General features: G+C 41.9%; 1 protein-coding gene across 2 annotated transcripts in view; it reads left to right on the top strand.

The window, feature by feature from the left end:
- The window catches only part of LRP5 (LDL receptor related protein 5), a 287,294-nt gene that overhangs the window by 244,246 nt on the left and 26,224 nt on the right, over positions 1-16,824 (top strand). For both annotated transcript variants that reach the window (XM_077455906.1, XM_077455902.1), the window contains exons 16-18: positions 2,405-2,614; positions 6,190-6,315; positions 10,830-11,066. In XM_077455906.1, the coding sequence (XP_077312032.1) occupies positions 2,405-2,614; positions 6,190-6,315; positions 10,830-11,066 (573 nt within the window). The remainder of the gene's footprint in view (positions 1-2,404; positions 2,615-6,189; positions 6,316-10,829; positions 11,067-16,824) is intronic.

The following is a 16,824-nucleotide window of genomic DNA, read 5'->3' as shown; positions in this document are numbered from 1 at the left end:
GCACCCGCCATTTATTACCTAGTCTCACTAGTGTACCCCTAAATTTAGGGGTGTCTACTTTCCAAAATGGGGTCATTTGGGGGGGGTTTGTGCCATCTTGGCATTTTATGGCCTTCAAAACTGTAACGCCCTTAGAAAGCCTGAAGGCGGTGCTTGGTTTTCGGGGCCCCGTACGCGGCTAGGCTCCCAAAAAGTCCCACATATGTGGTATCCCCGTACTCAGGAGAAGCAGCAGAATTTATTTTGGGGTGTCATTTCACATATGCCCATGGCATGTGTGAGCAATATATCATTTAGTGACAACTTTGTGAAAAAAAAAAAAAAAAAAAAAAAGTTTGTAATTTTCCCGCAACTTGTGGCAAAATATAAAATATTCCATGAACTCAACATGCCTCTCAGCAAATAGCTTGGGGTGTCTACTTTCTAAAATGGGGTCATTTGTGGGGGTTTTGTGCCATCTTGGCATTTTATGGCCTTCAAAACTGTAATAGGTAGTGAGAAGTGAACTCAAAAATTTACGCCCTTAGAAAGCCTGAAGGCGGTGCTTGGTTTTCGGGGCCCCGTACGCGGCTAGGCTCCCAAAAAGTCCCACATATGTGGTATCCCCGTACTCAGGAGAAGCAGCAGAATTTATTTTGGGGTGTCATTTCACATATGCCCATGGCATGTGTGAGCAATATATCATTTAGTGACAACTTTGTGAAAAAAAAAAAAAAAAGTTTGTAATTTTCCCGCAACTTGTGGCAAAATATAAAATATTCCATGAACTCAACATGCCTCTCAGCAAATAGCTTGGGGTGTCTACTTTCTAAAATGGGGTCATTTGTGGGGGTTTTGTGCCATCTTGGCATTTTATGGCCTTCAAAACTGTAATAGGTAGTGAGAAGTGAACTCAAAAATTTACGCCCTTAGAAAGCCTGAAGGCGGTGCTTGGTTTTCGGGGCCCCGTACGCGGCTAGGCTCCCAAAAAGTCCCACATATGTGGTATCCCCGTACTCAGGAGAAGCAGCAGAATTTATTTTGGGGTGTCATTTCACATACGCCCATAGCATGTGTGAGCAATATATCATTTAGTGACAACTTTGTGTAAAAAAAAAAAAAAAAATTTTTGTCATTATTCAATCGCTTGAGGCAAAAAAATAAAATATTCAATGGGCTCAACATGCCTCTTATCAATTTCCTTAGGGGGTCTACTTTCCAAAATGGGGTCATTTGGGGGGGTTTTGTACTGCCCTGCCATTTTAGCACCTCAAGAAATGAGATAGGCAGTCGTAAACTAAAAGCTGCGTAAATTCCAGAAAACGTACCTTAGTTTGTAGATGTGACAACTTTTGCGCAAACCAATAAATATACAATTATTGACTTTTTTTTTACCAAAGACATGTGGCTGAATACATTTTGGCCTAAATGTATGACTAAAATTGAGTTTATTGGATTTTTCTAATAACAAAAAGTAGAAAATATCATTTTTTTTCAAAATTTGCGGTCTTTTTACGTTTATATCGCAAAAAATAAAAATCGCAGAGGCAATCAAATACCATCAAAAGAAAGCTCTATTTGTGGGAAGAAAAGGACGCAAATTTTGTTTGGGTACAACATTGCATGACCGCGCAATTACCAGTTAAAGCAGCGCAGTGCCAAAGTGTAAAAAGACCTCTGGTCATTTACCAGCAAAATGGTCCGGTCTGAAAGTGGTTAAATACACACATTTGAAAAAGTGGGATAGATCTATTGAACTACTATTAAGATATCTACTTAGGGAGTTCATTGTTCTCAACCTGTTGACAGATGAGGAGATGTGCTGGCAGACGTATTTGAATGTACAGTACATAGAGTAAGCTAAGCAGGCACTTTTTGTTTGTTAGTGTATGGTAGGTACATATGATATACACTATATGATAGGTAGGTACAGGATTTGCTGAGCACACCTACTGTACATCTACAGTAAAAATGTAAATAGCTTGTGTTTAAATTTTTATAGTTTGATGGCAGCAGCCATCTTTGCCCCATCCAGAGATGAGTGCCAACCTATCACAACTTTGTGGGGGGTTTTTATGAATGTTTTATTTATTTATTTATTTTTTCAGTGTGACTGCTGATTCAATGTAATTTAAATATATAAATGTCAGGTTATTATGTTTTTTGACCAGTACTAAAGACTTTTTTTAGGAGGATAAAATGATGAAACTGAAGAGTGCACATAGAAATTATGTGCGACCATATTTTTTACATATGTATCAATATGTAGTTGGTATGTAAAAAAATACTAAAATGCAAGTTTGCCAGGCCAGTTTTTTTATGTTGTATACTTAGATATTATCTTGGTAGTTGAGTGTCCTTAAATAATAACTAGGGATATTTTGCACCATTGACCTTCTCAAGTTCTATTTGGTGAATTTTACAGGAGCTAATAGAATAACTCTGGAAGATTCAAACATCCTTCAGCCCATGGGGCTCACTGTTCTGGGAGACCACCTGTACTGGATTGATCGTCAGCAGCAGATGATTGAAAGGGTAGAGAAGACAAATGGGTTCCAAAGGACAAGAATTCAAGGCCGCATCACTCATCTCACTGGAATTCATGCCGTGGAAGCTCTAGACATGGCCGAGTTCTGTAAGTTCCATTCAGGGCAACACTGTATTTTAATGTAAGATTTAACAGGGATAACATCTGAGCTATGTAATGGCAGTTCTTCAATGTGTACAGCAAAAATGTTTGTTTAACCACTTACCAGAAGGATTTAAGCCCTTAATGACCAGGCCAATTGTTGCAATACATTACTGTGCCGTACAAACAGAGCTTTCTTTTGGTGGTATTTGATCATCTCTGCATTTTTTGCGCTATAAACAAAAAAAACAGGCAGTTTTGAAAAAAATATATATATTTTTTTACTTTTTCATGTAATACCCCCCCAAAAAATGTAAAAAAAATAGTTACTTCATCAGTTTAGGCAAATATGTATTCCTCTACACATTTTTGGTAAAAAAAAAATCACAATAAGGGTATACTGATTGGTTTGTGCAAACGTTAGAACATCTACAAAATAAGGGATAGATTTATGAAATTTTTATTATTATTATTTTTTACTAGTAATGGCGATGATCATTACTTTTTAGCGGGACTGCAACTTTGCGCGGACACTTTTGCCACTTTTGGGACCGGTGACATTTATACAGCGATTGGTGCTATAAAAATGCACTGATTACTGTATAAATGTCACTGGCAGGGAAGGGGTTATCACTAGGGGGCAATCAAGGGGTTAAATGTGTTCCCTAGGAGGTGTTCCTAACTGTGGGGGGGAGTGGACTGACAGGGAGCACAGAGTGATCGCTGTTCCTAATCACTAAGAACACACGATCACTCTGCACTCCCCTGACAGAACGGGAGTCTGTTTGTTTATGTTGACAGATCCCTGTTCTGGCTCTCTGTGGAGTGATCGCGGGTGGCCGGTGGACATCGCGGCCGTCGGCCACATGCATTGGCTCGAGCACTTCCGCTACCGTGCATGCGCCCACTGTATCTATTGCACAAACCGATGTACATCTAAGGCGATTCACACAATAGAGCCAACCTGACGCCGTATAACTGTGGCGGCTGGTCGGCAAGTGGCTAAACATTTTTTGATTATTTTTTTTTGATACATGGTTTTTGAGGCATTTGAAATATATGATTGTAATTTTGTGTTCATCTTGTTCTTGCTTTTTTTTTTTTTTTTTTTCTCCTTTATTGAGGGATGCTATATTTAGAGACAATTGAGTTATTCTGCTACCTACTGCTGGATTTGTACACTGGCAAACCAAAAAAGTGACCAACCCGGAACAAACCCTTCCACTCATTGTATGCCTCATATTATTCTAGGGTTTTAGGAGGATGGATGCCTTTTCTCTACTGAGAAAAGTATAACCATGTTAATAGTTTTGAGGCAGTTCCATTTACCCAGTTTCACTGCAGACAACTCAACATCCTATCATTAAGGGACAAATCAGTTCAGTTTTTGGACAAACCAATTCTCCTGTCAACAATGACCTGACAACATTCCAGCTCTTGAGATAGGTAAATCCTTCCTTCCAATCTCTTGAAAGATCTTCACAATGTATTCATGTTTATACCTACTGGACAACATAAGAATTGTAGGGTTATTGACAGCATTCCTCTCTACCTGTCTCCAGGTACAGAAATCCTCTGGCAGAAGCAGTAGAGGCTCTTGTGGCTCAGTGGGATCAGTACAACCTGCTGTATTCCTTTCCTCCTCTAAAGATTGCTTGCTTGTTCCTCAGGATAGAGTTGGAGGACACTCTACTCAATATGTCCAGACTTGGCCAGACAGATATGATTCTCCAAACGGACCAGACTCCTAGTGGACACTCTGTGGGCTTTTTATTGGGACCTTTTATCCCAAGGATGGTCTAACTGTCATGCTTTTTTTGGGTGCTGGCCTTAAAATCATGGTTGTTGACTTGCAAGTCCCGAGAGGTAGGGACCTCTCTGAATAAGTGATTTCTACAATGCTAAAATCTTGGAAGTCTTTCATCCCACAAGGTCTACCAGTGCACATGAAAGACCTACTCCACTTTATGCAATAAAAAAGAAATCATCCCAGAAAATACTATGCAGGATGAACTGACCATTTAGGATTTCATTTGTGATTAGGTCTAGATGAGTGTTTTGCCCCCGAGTACAATCGAGGATCAAATCTCTACACTTTCAGTCTTGTTCCAGAGACCATTAGCCTCCCATTATTTATTAAGACTTTTGCACTGTGTCTCTCATCTGGCTCCCTTGTACATTTATCTGTTACTCTGTGGGATTTTAATTTGAAACTTACGTCACTTAAAAAAACACTCTTTGAAACTATTAGAGATTTTCCTCTTTCCATGTTTATTCGTAAGGTTACTTTCCTTGTAACCATCACCTCTGCAAGTCTAAACTGGTAGCCTTGCCTTGTAAAAAAGAAAATAAAAAAATCTTTTCTAGTCCTACTGGAACTATTGTTCAAAATCAGTCCAAATGAGGGATGTGCAACACAACAAACACAATGCTAATAGACCCTTTATTTAAAAAAAAAAAACTGGGGACTACCTGCAGCTCAAAGTGTTGCCTAAAGGACCTTACTTACACAAAGCTGGTATCAGATGAGGCCTAGATACTCTCTTCTTTCCTATGGTTGTTTCAACCTTTCACCTCATGCAGAACATTGTACTTCAATTTCCTTGTGCACACCCAGATTCCTTCATTGGGTTTATTTAACGATGATTCTGCCTGCCTTGCAATGGCTGACTTTCACTTTATCATCCCAGATGATCCCCACAAGGGAAATCTGCTTCTTACTTCAAAGCTCTCAGTGGCTCAGACAGATCCTCGTTTAAGCCTATGGTCTTAAGCATGGGGTTCCACTCTTTCCTGTCAGAGTTCACTCTACTAGATCTGTGGGAGCTTCCCATGCTTTTCAGCATTAGGCAACTGTTTCCAAGGGTTTTTAAAGCTGCCACTGGTCTTCTTTTCTTACATTCTCTAAGTTTTACCCAGGTGAATGTTCAGGCCTCACTCTTCGAGCTGCAGGTAGAGCCCAGTTTTTAGATTTTTTTTCCAGCGCCCAAATATTCATGTAGGCAGCAGTATAACCCAATTGTCCTGTTCTTAATGAATTCCAAGGAAAGGATTTTTTAGTGAGCACTACAAAATTAAATTTTTTGTCTTTTTTTTTATATTATACAACACGTTGTGAATTATTTCTGGTTACGTTTTGGTTAAAGTGGGGAAAGGTTATAAAATCTCATTATTTTGTTACCCTTTTGGAAATGTAACCCTATTTCTTATCTTTGTAACAGATGAGATGAGATCTCCACCACAGGGAACATAGGTTTCAAGAGAACCTGATAACAAATTTTGAGTCTTTGTCGCCCTACTTTAGGAAAAAAATGGTTTTGTTACTGTCTGTGCCTTCATTGATGAGCATACAGGAAGTGGTGGAAAATCTCAGTGGCTACAGAAACAACAATAAACTCTAACATAAGTTCTAACCCTTCCCTACTATGTCCAAAAACTACATACAAGTGTTTTTTTCTGTTGTACCTCTGAAGTAACAATACAAAGCATTCAGCTTCATCTTTTTTAGTTAAAACTGAACTTTACTGAAGTAAATGTTTGTGGTTCACTCAAGAAGATCTTATACAAATTTTGTGTTGCAGCTGCTCATCCATGTAGTCGTGATAATGGAGGTTGTTCACATATCTGTATTGCAAAAGGTGATGGTACTCCTCGATGTTCCTGTCCTGTCCATCTTGTCCTCCTGCAAAACCTGTTAACATGTGGAGGTATGCTGCATTTCCTTTTTATTGGAATAAGGATCCTAAGTTTTTAATTTATTTTTATAGAATGAAATAAGCAAAATGAATTAAATGTTTTATTTTTGCATCCCAGAAAACATTTGACTTGTTATGTTGTAATCCAAGTCAGGTGAAGTCAATTTTAGAATTTCATTCCTGAACAGTAAATCCAAAGGTTTACCGCAAAGCCATAGCCTTCTTAGGAAGTTGAGTGAAAACCTGAAAATAAAGATAATTGGCTATTATGGCTTGTACACACTATAAGAAAATCGGACGAACATTTTCATCTGAGGAACGATCGTGTGATTTTCTGATAGTGTGTACACAACTTTTGACAGCCGATTCCGAGCGAAAATTCCAAACATTTTCCTGTACGGGAAGCAAACGATTTTGGTTTTAATGTGTACCATTTTTGGATGAAAACAATCAGAAACAAAAGACAGTGCATGATCAGAAACATTAAACAACAAAAAAAAGTCTGTTCTAAAATTTTCGTAGATTATTTCCTTCCTTCCTTCTTCCTTCGTTCTGACTTGCTGAGAAACAATGAGGAAAATGGGACCATCGTTTTCCAGACTTTCTTAGTGTGTACCCCACTTTAATAAGCAAGGTACTTTTTAACCACTTGCCGACCGCGCTATAGCTGAACGGACAGCTACAGCGCGGCTGGCTAGTTTTGGGAGGCTGTCATACGACATCCTCCCATGATCGAGCGGGGCGTGGGCGGCTCACTGTGTGATCACAGTGTCCGGAGAGACACTGCTGATTACAAATTGAGGTAAAGAGACAATCAGCGACTCTTTACCACGTGATCAGCTGTGTCCAATCACAGCTGATCACGGATGTAAATAGAAGGCAGTTATCGGCACTCCTTTCCTCATGCTTACAGTATGAGAAAAGGAGAAGAGAGCCAATAATTGGCTTCTCTATAAAGGACATCTACACTGATAATCAGAGCACTGATTATCAGTGCAGTCACAAGAGTGCCTACTAATGCTGCCAATTTGTGCTGACCAGTGCTGCCTATCAGTGCCCATAAGTGCAGCCTCATCAGCACACATCAGTGAAGGAGAAAGATTACCTGTTTGCAGAATTTGATAACAAATTATGCAAGGTGTGTGTGTGGTTTTTTTTGTTTTGTTTTTTTTGAATTTTGAGTCTTTAGCAAAAACAAAAAATCCCAGTGGTGATTAAATACCACCAAAAGAAAGCTATATTTGTGTGAAAGAAAATGATTGCAATTTTGTTTGGGTACAGTGTTGCATGAAGGAACAATTTTCAATCAGCCTAGGTTCACATTGATGCAGTTTGACATGTGTAATTGCATGCCAAATCGTCGGTTATTGCCAGCAATGGCACTGTACAAATTGGTGCGGCGCTGCACTAATTCTCAAAAGTAGTTTCTGTAATACTTTTGCCGAATTCAGGGTGCAATTTGTATAGACATATTTGCAGGAACCCACACAGATGTCTGAAATCGCTCCTGAAGTCGGACTGACATGCGGGTATGAAATCGTGCACGTTTAGCTGAACTCTCACGATTTCAATCCTGCGGTCAGTGTGAACCTTGGCTAAAAGTGCAACATCGCTGAAAGCCAAAAATTTGCCTGGGCAGAAAGGGGGTAAAAGTGCCCAGTAAGCAAGTGATTAAAAATATATGAAAATACATGCTGCACACTAATTCTATTTTTATGAATGTCAAAGAACTGGAAGTTCTGTTGAAATCAAGACAGTATCTGCAAAACTTTTTCTCCTACAGAGCTGCCTATAAACTAGATATGCAAAACTTTGTGTGCAATATATGATTAAGTCAAGGTCTGAAACATGCAACTTCTCACGCAAATACACCAGAGGCATTTTGGAAACAAATTATATTATCTAATGAAATGAGAATTATATTATTTGGCTTCGGTTCCCATAGGTACATTTTGAAGAAAAGAACTCTTGTAAGGTTGGGTCTATTATGCCTTAGGAATGTGTGGCAGCCAGGGGCAAAGGAAATGTTATGTATGTAAAAGGAAAAAGGGATTTGACTACAGTAAGGGAAAAAAGTATTTGATCCCCTGTTGATTTTGTATGTTTACCCACTGACAAAGAAATGATAAGTCTATAATTTTAATGGTGGATTTATTTTAAAAATAAGAGATGGAATAACAAAAAAAAATCCAGAAAACCGCATTTAAAAAAAGTTATAAATTGATTTCCATTTTAGTGAGTGAAATAAGTATGTGCTTCTCTATCATTTAGCAAATTTCTGGATCCCAGGGGTCTTTTATACAGGTAACGAGCTGAGATTATGAGCACTCTCTTACCTACCTCAATACAGGGCACTTGCAACCCCTTCTTGCCCAGGCCATTTTTCAGCTTTCAGCACTGTCACATTTTGAATGACAATTGCACGGTCATGCTATACTGTAACTATGTGAAATTGTTATCCTTTTCTTCACACAAACAGAGCTTTCTTTGGTGGTATTTAATCACTGTTGGGTTTTTTATTTTCTCCAAAAAAAAAGATTTTGGGGGGGGGGGAGTTTTTCTTAGTTTCTGTCAGTAAATTTTGTAAACGAGTAATTTTTCTCCTTCACTGATGTGCGCTGATGAGGCAGCACTGATAAGCTGCACTTATGGGCACTGATGAGGCAGCACTTATGGGCACTGTTTAGGTGGCAATGATGAGGCACTAATATGTGGCACTGATAGGCGGCACGGGTGAACAACACTGATTGGCATTGATGGAAAGAAGTGATGGGCATTAATGGGCAGCACTGATAGCCAGCATTAACTGGCATCACTAATGGGTACTGATTGGTGGCATTTGTGGGCACTGATTGCTGGCACTAGTGGGCAATGATCACTGGCACTAGTGGAGCTATTGTCATCAAGGCACTGATGATCAGTGCCCTGATTATATGTGTACATGTCTCCTACGAGGAGAAGCCACTGATTGGCTCTCCTCACCACACACTCTGTGTTTACATGTGACCAGCTGTGATTGGACACAGCCGATCACATGGTTAAAGAGCCGCGGCCACGTTTCTTTACAGAGATCGGGGTCGCACCATGTCCTAGCAACACGGAGCGGCCGCTGCGCAGCGGGCATGCGAGAGCGGCTTTTCATTGATGACGTCATATGACATCGTCCCAGAATGAGAGCCACACCGCTGCCTTCCGTCATTTCACGGTGGCCTGGCGGCAAGTGGTTAACGGGAGTGCTCCTAATCTCAGCTTGTTACCCTGTATAAAAGACACCTGTCCACAGAAGCAATCAGATTCCAATCTCTCCACCATGGCCAAGATCAAAGAGCTGCCCAAGGATGTCAGGGGCAAATTTGTAGACCTACACAAGGCTGGAATGGGCTACAAGACCATCGCTAAGTGGCTTGGTGAGAGGGTGACAACAGCAAGATCTCACCTCGTTGAGTTTCAATGATCATGAGAATGGTGAGGAATCAGCTCAGAACTACACGGGAGAATCTTGTCAATGATCTCAAGGCAGCTGGGACCAACTTCACCGCATCAAAGGGACATGGGCAGGGCCATGTACCATCAAACTTTGGGTGTGAACTTCCTTCCCTCAGTTAGGGCATTGAAAATGGGTTGTGGATGGTTATTCCAGCATGACAATGACCCAAAACACATGGCCAAGGCAGCAAAGGAGTGGCTCAAGAAGAAGCACATTAAGGTTCTGGAGTGGCCTAGCCAGTCTCCAGACCTTATTCCCATAGAAAAAAACAGACAAAATCCCTCCAGAGATGTGTGCAACCTGGTGGCGAACTGCAAAAACTGACTTCTGTGATTGCCAACAAGTGTTTTGCCACCAAGTACAAAGTCATGTTTTGCGAAGGGGTCAAATACTTATTTCACTCATTAAAATGCAAATCAATTCATACGTTTTTTAAATGCATTTTTCTGAATATTTTTACAGATCCCCTGCTAATCAAAACAGATGTAGACTGTGGAAGGTGAATAAGGGTGTTTTCAAATGTAAAATTTGTAAGACATGTTTTTGCTTTGTGTTTTTGTGTGTGCTTTTGTGTTCTCCTCATAATACCCTAAATACAAGCTTACCATGTAGACTAGAAGCAAAAAACAGGAGTGTGACATAATTTAGGACATGGCCTTGTAAAATGTGTTCTGGGTAAAACCCAATTGCCAAAGCCCCTGAACTATGGCTTAAACTGTACAGCTTATAGACACACTGCCGGTCTAAATGCTCAGGTATAGCACACATGCTGCAGGATAATGCCTCTATAGATATGTGCAAGCACCATTTTGTATTTGCATTTTAGAGCTGGAGCCTTCGCCCTGGTTGGATACAAAAAAAGTTTAATTTAATAAACTTTTGAAATGTCAAGTGGCAATGGGCAAAGCACAAACATTTAACTATTTGCTTAATTTTATCAGTATTAAGATGACATATGCGTGTGCTATAGAGCATTGATTTTTGCAGACATGTCAAATAATCCACAATTAGCTCTAACCATGTGATCTTTGGTTTTCAGAGCCTCCAACTTGTTCTCCAGAACAGTTCACCTGCGCCACTGGTGAAATTGACTGCATTCCCTTGTCATGGCGGTGTGATGGCTTTTCCGAATGTGAGGACATGAGTGATGAAGAGAACTGTCCATTGTGTTCTCCCAAACAGTTCCAATGTGAAAAGGGGCAATGTATTGATTCCCGAAAGAAGTGTAATGGAGAGTATGACTGTCAAGACAAGTCTGATGAACTGGACTGTGAATGTAAGACAATGCTTTCTCTTTCAGCAGCTGTTATTAGTCAGTAATTGTTAGAATTTCCTAAGGACCTATTCACACTATGTGCAATTACCTGCAAATTTCCTCATGGAAAAATCCAGGTAACTGCACTGACAGAGAAAACAGAAAATTGTATACTCACCTTTCCGTAATTTTCCTTTCCTGACGCATCTTCATGGCAGCATACACAGTGGGTTGTGACTCCTCCCCCACAACCTGACAGGACAGGTTAACTATAAAAGTTGAAGGAGAGTAGTAGGTGGCAGTAAAATTGTCCCGAATAACTGATCTACCAAACTCTACTGAGCTGAATCTACCCTGTACTGGGACATGAATGTATGCCTGGAGGACCAGATTGCTGCCCTGCAGATTGGCTCTGGTGACACCCTGTAATATGCTGCTCAGGAAGTTGCCACTGCCCTTGTTGAATGAGCTCTAATGTCTCCAAGTATCAGCACATTCTGAATGTCGTAGGCTTTCTTAATGACCTTGACCAACCAATATGCAATGGTTTGAGGCCTCCTCTTCCTCTGTGAGGAATCGCCAATAGATTTTTCAGTCTTCCTTAAAAAAACAGTAGCTGTCAGGTAGCTCCTAATAGTGGTCATAATGTCCAAGGCATGTGGTTGCCTTTGATCATCGGTAAATGAAGGAAGGTTGATTTCCTGATTGTAGTGGAAAAATTATGACACCTTTGGAGAAAAGGGGTCTGAGGGTTTCAGAACCAGCCTGTCTGGGAAAAAGATCAAATAAGGTTCTGAAATCATTAAAGCCTGTATCTTCGAGACTCTTTTTGCTAACGTGGTGACTATAAGCCCTTGTACACACGGCCAGACATTCTGGCAACAAAATCCGTCTGATTTTTTCCGACGGATTTTATCCGAAACTGGTGTTGCATACACACGGTCGGACAAAGTTGTCGGAAAACCTGATCATTCGGAACGTGATGATGTTCGTTCGTTGCGACGGGACTATGTTGCGGCTAGTAGCCAATAGCTTTGGTGTCATAATTTGATCTGAGCATGCGTGGCACTTTGTCCGATCGGAATTCTCTACAAACGATTAGACAAAGTCCGATCAGATCATGTTGTCGGAAAATTTTATATCCAGCTCTTAAACTTTGTTGGAAAAAGCCAGATGGAGCCCACACACGGTCGGATTATACGACAGCATGGTCCAATCGGACCTTTTCTGTCGGAATTTACGACCGTGTGTACAAGGGCTTAGAAATGTTAATTCCAGTGTTAAATTCCATAATGTAGTTGAGTCAGCTGGGTGAAAGGGTGAACCTGACAGAGTATTCAGGACTACCGATAAATCCCATGATGGAAATGACAGTCTTCTTGGAGGCCTGATCTGAACATAAGCTTTTATAAACTGGATTAGGAGAGGGTGTGAGGCCCATCTAAACCCTGTTTTTGGGGAAAATGCTGAAATATGAACTTTTATGGTACTTGAACTAAGTCCCTTAGATAAGCCTGTTTGAAGAAACTACAAGATTTGCGAAGCTTGTTGCTGGGCCATGATCGTGAATCTCTCCCATATCCTACCATTAGTAACGTTGGTTAAAACACTTCCTTGCTTGAAGTAGCGTTGAAAGGACTTCCTGGGAACAGCCTTGTTCTAGGAACCGACTCCTCTCAACATTCATGCCATTAGATGAAGTCTCTTTTCGGATCCGGATGGAGGAATTGACCCTGGTGAAGCAGATCCTGACAGTGGAAGAGTTAGTGGATCTCCCACACTGAGCTGCAGTAGAGTCGTGAACCAAGGCTTCCTGGGCCAGAAAGGGATCACTGCTATTACTGAGGATGGCGACCACCTGAGTCTGGACAGGAACCTCGCAATTAGAGGTGTTGGTGGGAACACCTAGCACACCCAGACAAAAAGTTCCATGGATGGACAAGGCAGTCCATGCCCTCCGCAGATGGAAATGCTGCTTTCGACAGGAACCTTTGACACTCAGTGTTTGTAGGAGTCGCAGCCAGATCAATCCCTGGAGTCCCCCAAGTTTGAGTCAAAAGATCGAATGCTTGATGGTTCAGGGACCATTCGTTATTTGACAGGAACTCTCGATCAACCGTTCGGCTAGAAAGTTCTGTGCTGCTGGAACATACACTGCCCGTAGATCCGTTAGGAATAACTTCGCCCATTCTAGGGTGGGGCGAACCTCCTGTAGTAAAGTACTGCTCCTGGTACCCCCGTATCTGAAAGTATGTTACCGCCACTTTGTTGTCCATCCATATTAGGACACTTTTCCCCCTCACGGACAGGCCAAACGCTAGTAGGGCTTAAAAGACTGCTCTGAGAACATTCAAAACCATGTCCACCACGTGAAATTGACAATGACCCTGAACCGCCTGGTCCTGATAGTGGGCTCCCCATCCTGTTTGACTGGCGTCTGATGTGATTACCTCTGGTTCTGGGTGTCTTGCCTTTTGAGGTTATCTGTATTCATCCACCACCAAACCGATCGTTTCACTCTGCAGTGAATGGCAATTGGCTGGAGCATTAATGTGCCGTTCCATTGGTTGAGGAATGAGGATTGCATCTCCCTCATGTGCCACTATGCCCACTGGATCATCGGGGAAGTGGCCGACGTCGAGTCTAATGTGCTCAGACAGACTCTTGCTGGAATAAATGTTGTCATTAATCTTTTTAACTTCAGAATCAACGGATCTATCTTTTCTCGAGGTAGACTGACTTTGTTTGACAGAGTGTTGATTTCCTCCCCTAAAAAGATCATGTTCTGTGTAGGTTGAAGATTGCTTTTTTTCCAGTTGATCAGCCACCCGAAACTCTGAGGTGTGTTGATCAGTATCTCCCGGTGATTAATCAGGGTATCTTGACTGTCTGCTAGAAGTAAAATATCATCCAGATAGTGATGAAATCTCAGGCTATCCTCCCTTAGAAATGCAATCACTGGAAGAAGAGTCTTTGTAAAAGTTCTGGGAGTGGAGGAGATGCCGAATGGCATGCACTTGAATTGAAAATGTCGATGATTGATTGAAAAATAGCAGATATTTGTTATGTATAGGCACATGTAGATAGGCATCCAATCTACTGACAGCATCCAGTCTCCTAAGTTTATGGCTAATGGGATTGACTGAAGACTCTCCATTTTAAAGGCTTCGATCTGAATACCTTTGTTGAGCCCTTTTAAATCCATCACAGGGCGTAAATCTCCTATTTTCTTCTTCATTAAGAATAGAGGAGAGTAACCCCTTCCTCTTTGAGAGGTTGGAACTTCAACAATTGCCCCCTTGCTTTCCAAATCTGACACATACTTGAGAAGTAGCTTCCTCTTGACTGGCGGAGGAATTCTGGATTCCTGGAAATGGCCCTCGGGCACCTCCATTTGGGCCCATGTTTTATTGTGGACAGTGTCCAAGCATCCTTTATGTGATCCATCCAGATCTGTTAGAATTTTCTGAGCCTTGCACCCACTTTCCCAGGCAGGACAAGCGTACCCTCAAAAAGACTTTTGGTTATCCCCTGATGCGGTGGTCTTGGATTTTTGAACCTCAAAAAGGAGGATTGTGGATTCTTCCAGGTTCTCTTGAACTCTCTTCCTGGCCTATACGATCTCGCTTCCCTATACCTTTTTTGCAGAAGAACGAATGAAATCTACTAAAGTCTCCGCTACAAAATCGCCTGCTAGTTTCAGTTCTTGAAGATGACTTATTATTTTCTCTTGGTCAACTCCTTCACATATGTATTTCTCTATATTGGCAGACCATCCAGAGATCGCTTTTATGAATGCAGCCTCTATTGGGAGGGTTACATGTCTTGCAAGTCGCATTAGTGAAGCGTCTACCACCGGTGGATGAATTAGCAAATTCACCTTCAGCTCCTCCAGTGGCTATAGGTTGGCTAACCTATTATTCAGGTTAGATCTCTTATCGGATCTTTCCCATTCTTCCTTAAAGAGGTCTTCAAGCTCCTCTATAAAAGGAAAAGATTCCGGTTCTTTTCAAATTAGGGAAGCACTTCCGTATTTTAGGAGGAGCCAATTCCGCTTCTTCCCATGCTAGGGGCTCCTTAACTGACCTTATAAAGGGTTCCACTAAGGTGAAATCGAATCCCGTGGGCATCTCTGATTCATCATTGTTAGAAGCTGCATCCGAATCCATGGGAGTATTATGAGTTACAATAGATGTGCTTGGGCCCGCCTTGTCTGGTTCAAGAGCTGATGATTCCAAAATAGATTCCCGCAAAGATTCTCTGATGAGGTCAGATACCTCTCCCGCTTCCGACTCCTCCCTGGTTTCTTCATTAAAGCATGTGTGGCACACTAACTTGTCTGGCAAAGCTGGAGCTCCACACACCCAGCAAGCGTTTGCTGCGGGGCGGGTGTAATAGTTCTCCTTCGTGAGCGGCTATGCCGCCAACGGCTATGGCGATAATGGCCATGACCAGGGTGGCGATGGCGATATGACGTTTTTTTTACCAACTTCTCCCAGATCTCCTATGGCTTCAGGTATGGCTTGATTGACCTTGATGCCTGGATATTGACAAACTTGACCTGGAAGGGCTGCCAGAAATTGCATCATTAGAAAGGTCGCGCACTCTTTTTCCTCTTTCATACTTACCAAACGTGCTGAGCACCTCTTACCTTATATGCTGAGGGTGGTCTGCTTGGGCAGTGACCTCCATGAAAATAGTGCACAGAAAAGGTAATACTTGATGAGAAACAACAGTATATCAAATGCAATGCAAGAAAAACATACAGAGCTGCAAATAACCAGGTAAAAACAAGAAAGCAGCCTACCAGAGACTGATGGCAGAAATAAACAAAATCAATTATCCTTCTGAGCAGTCTACAGCCATCAGCAAAATTCAAACTGTGGGCCTTAAAAATGGAAATGACATTACCGCAGATGTGCAGAAGTGCACCGCCGGCACCCGCGCCATATTGGAAAAGGGCAGAATGGCCTGCTGTTCTACCTCACTTCCTCCAGCCCTGTGTAGAGCCCAGAGAAGGATGCAATAGCCATAATGGAATGAACGCCAAGCTGTGGAAAAAAGAGAGGAAAAAACAAAGTCAAAAGCAATACCTTAAAATAGAAGAAAGGTAGGAGGTCACGGCAGTAACTTTAAGCTTCTTTAAAGCTTGTAATATCCCAGAATGTGCCCCCGAGACCGCCAGATTGGGGTTCTCTCCATAGAAGCTGTACAGGAGAGACTTCCAGCCAAGAGAGGCTTAACCTGGTAGGGTGAATGCAGTAAGGCCGCGTACACACGGGCGGACTGTTCGCTCAACTTTGTCCGCTGAACAGTGTTTCAGCGGACAGTCCGCTCGTGTGTGGGCTTCAGCGGACAGTTTCAGCGAACAGTCTGCTGAACCAAGTTTTTCGGAATTTCCGAAAAACTGTCCGCCGAAACTTGGTTTCAGCGGACAGTCCCCTCGTGTGTAGGCTTGTTCGACAAACTAAGTTGCGAGCATGCTCAGAAAGGATTTTCACGGCGAAGGTTGCATTGCAGTGTATTGGACGTCGAATTTCTCGTCCCGTCGTACGTGCTGTATACGTCATCGCGCTAGGTTTCAGCGGACTGTTCGTTCGTCGTGTGTAGTCAAGTCCGTTCATGCTAATTTTGAGCGGACTGTTTGTCAAACAGTTTGACGAACAAAGTTGAGCGAACAGTCCCCGCGTGTGTACGCGGCCTAAGGGTGCTGAATCCATCCTCTCAGGTGAGGATAAATAAAGAGAATGAGGTGGGTTGCCTCTCCTTCAACTTTTAT

Source organism: Lithobates pipiens, unplaced genomic scaffold, assembly GCF_037356315.1.
Source record: "Lithobates pipiens isolate NorthernLeopardFrog02 unplaced genomic scaffold, aLitPip1_a1.2 Scaffold_10, whole genome shotgun sequence".
Lineage (NCBI taxonomy): Eukaryota > Metazoa > Chordata > Amphibia > Anura > Ranidae > Lithobates > Lithobates pipiens.
Note: the sequence above shows the minus strand (reverse complement) of the source record. Positions and strands in the feature narration are given on the sequence as shown.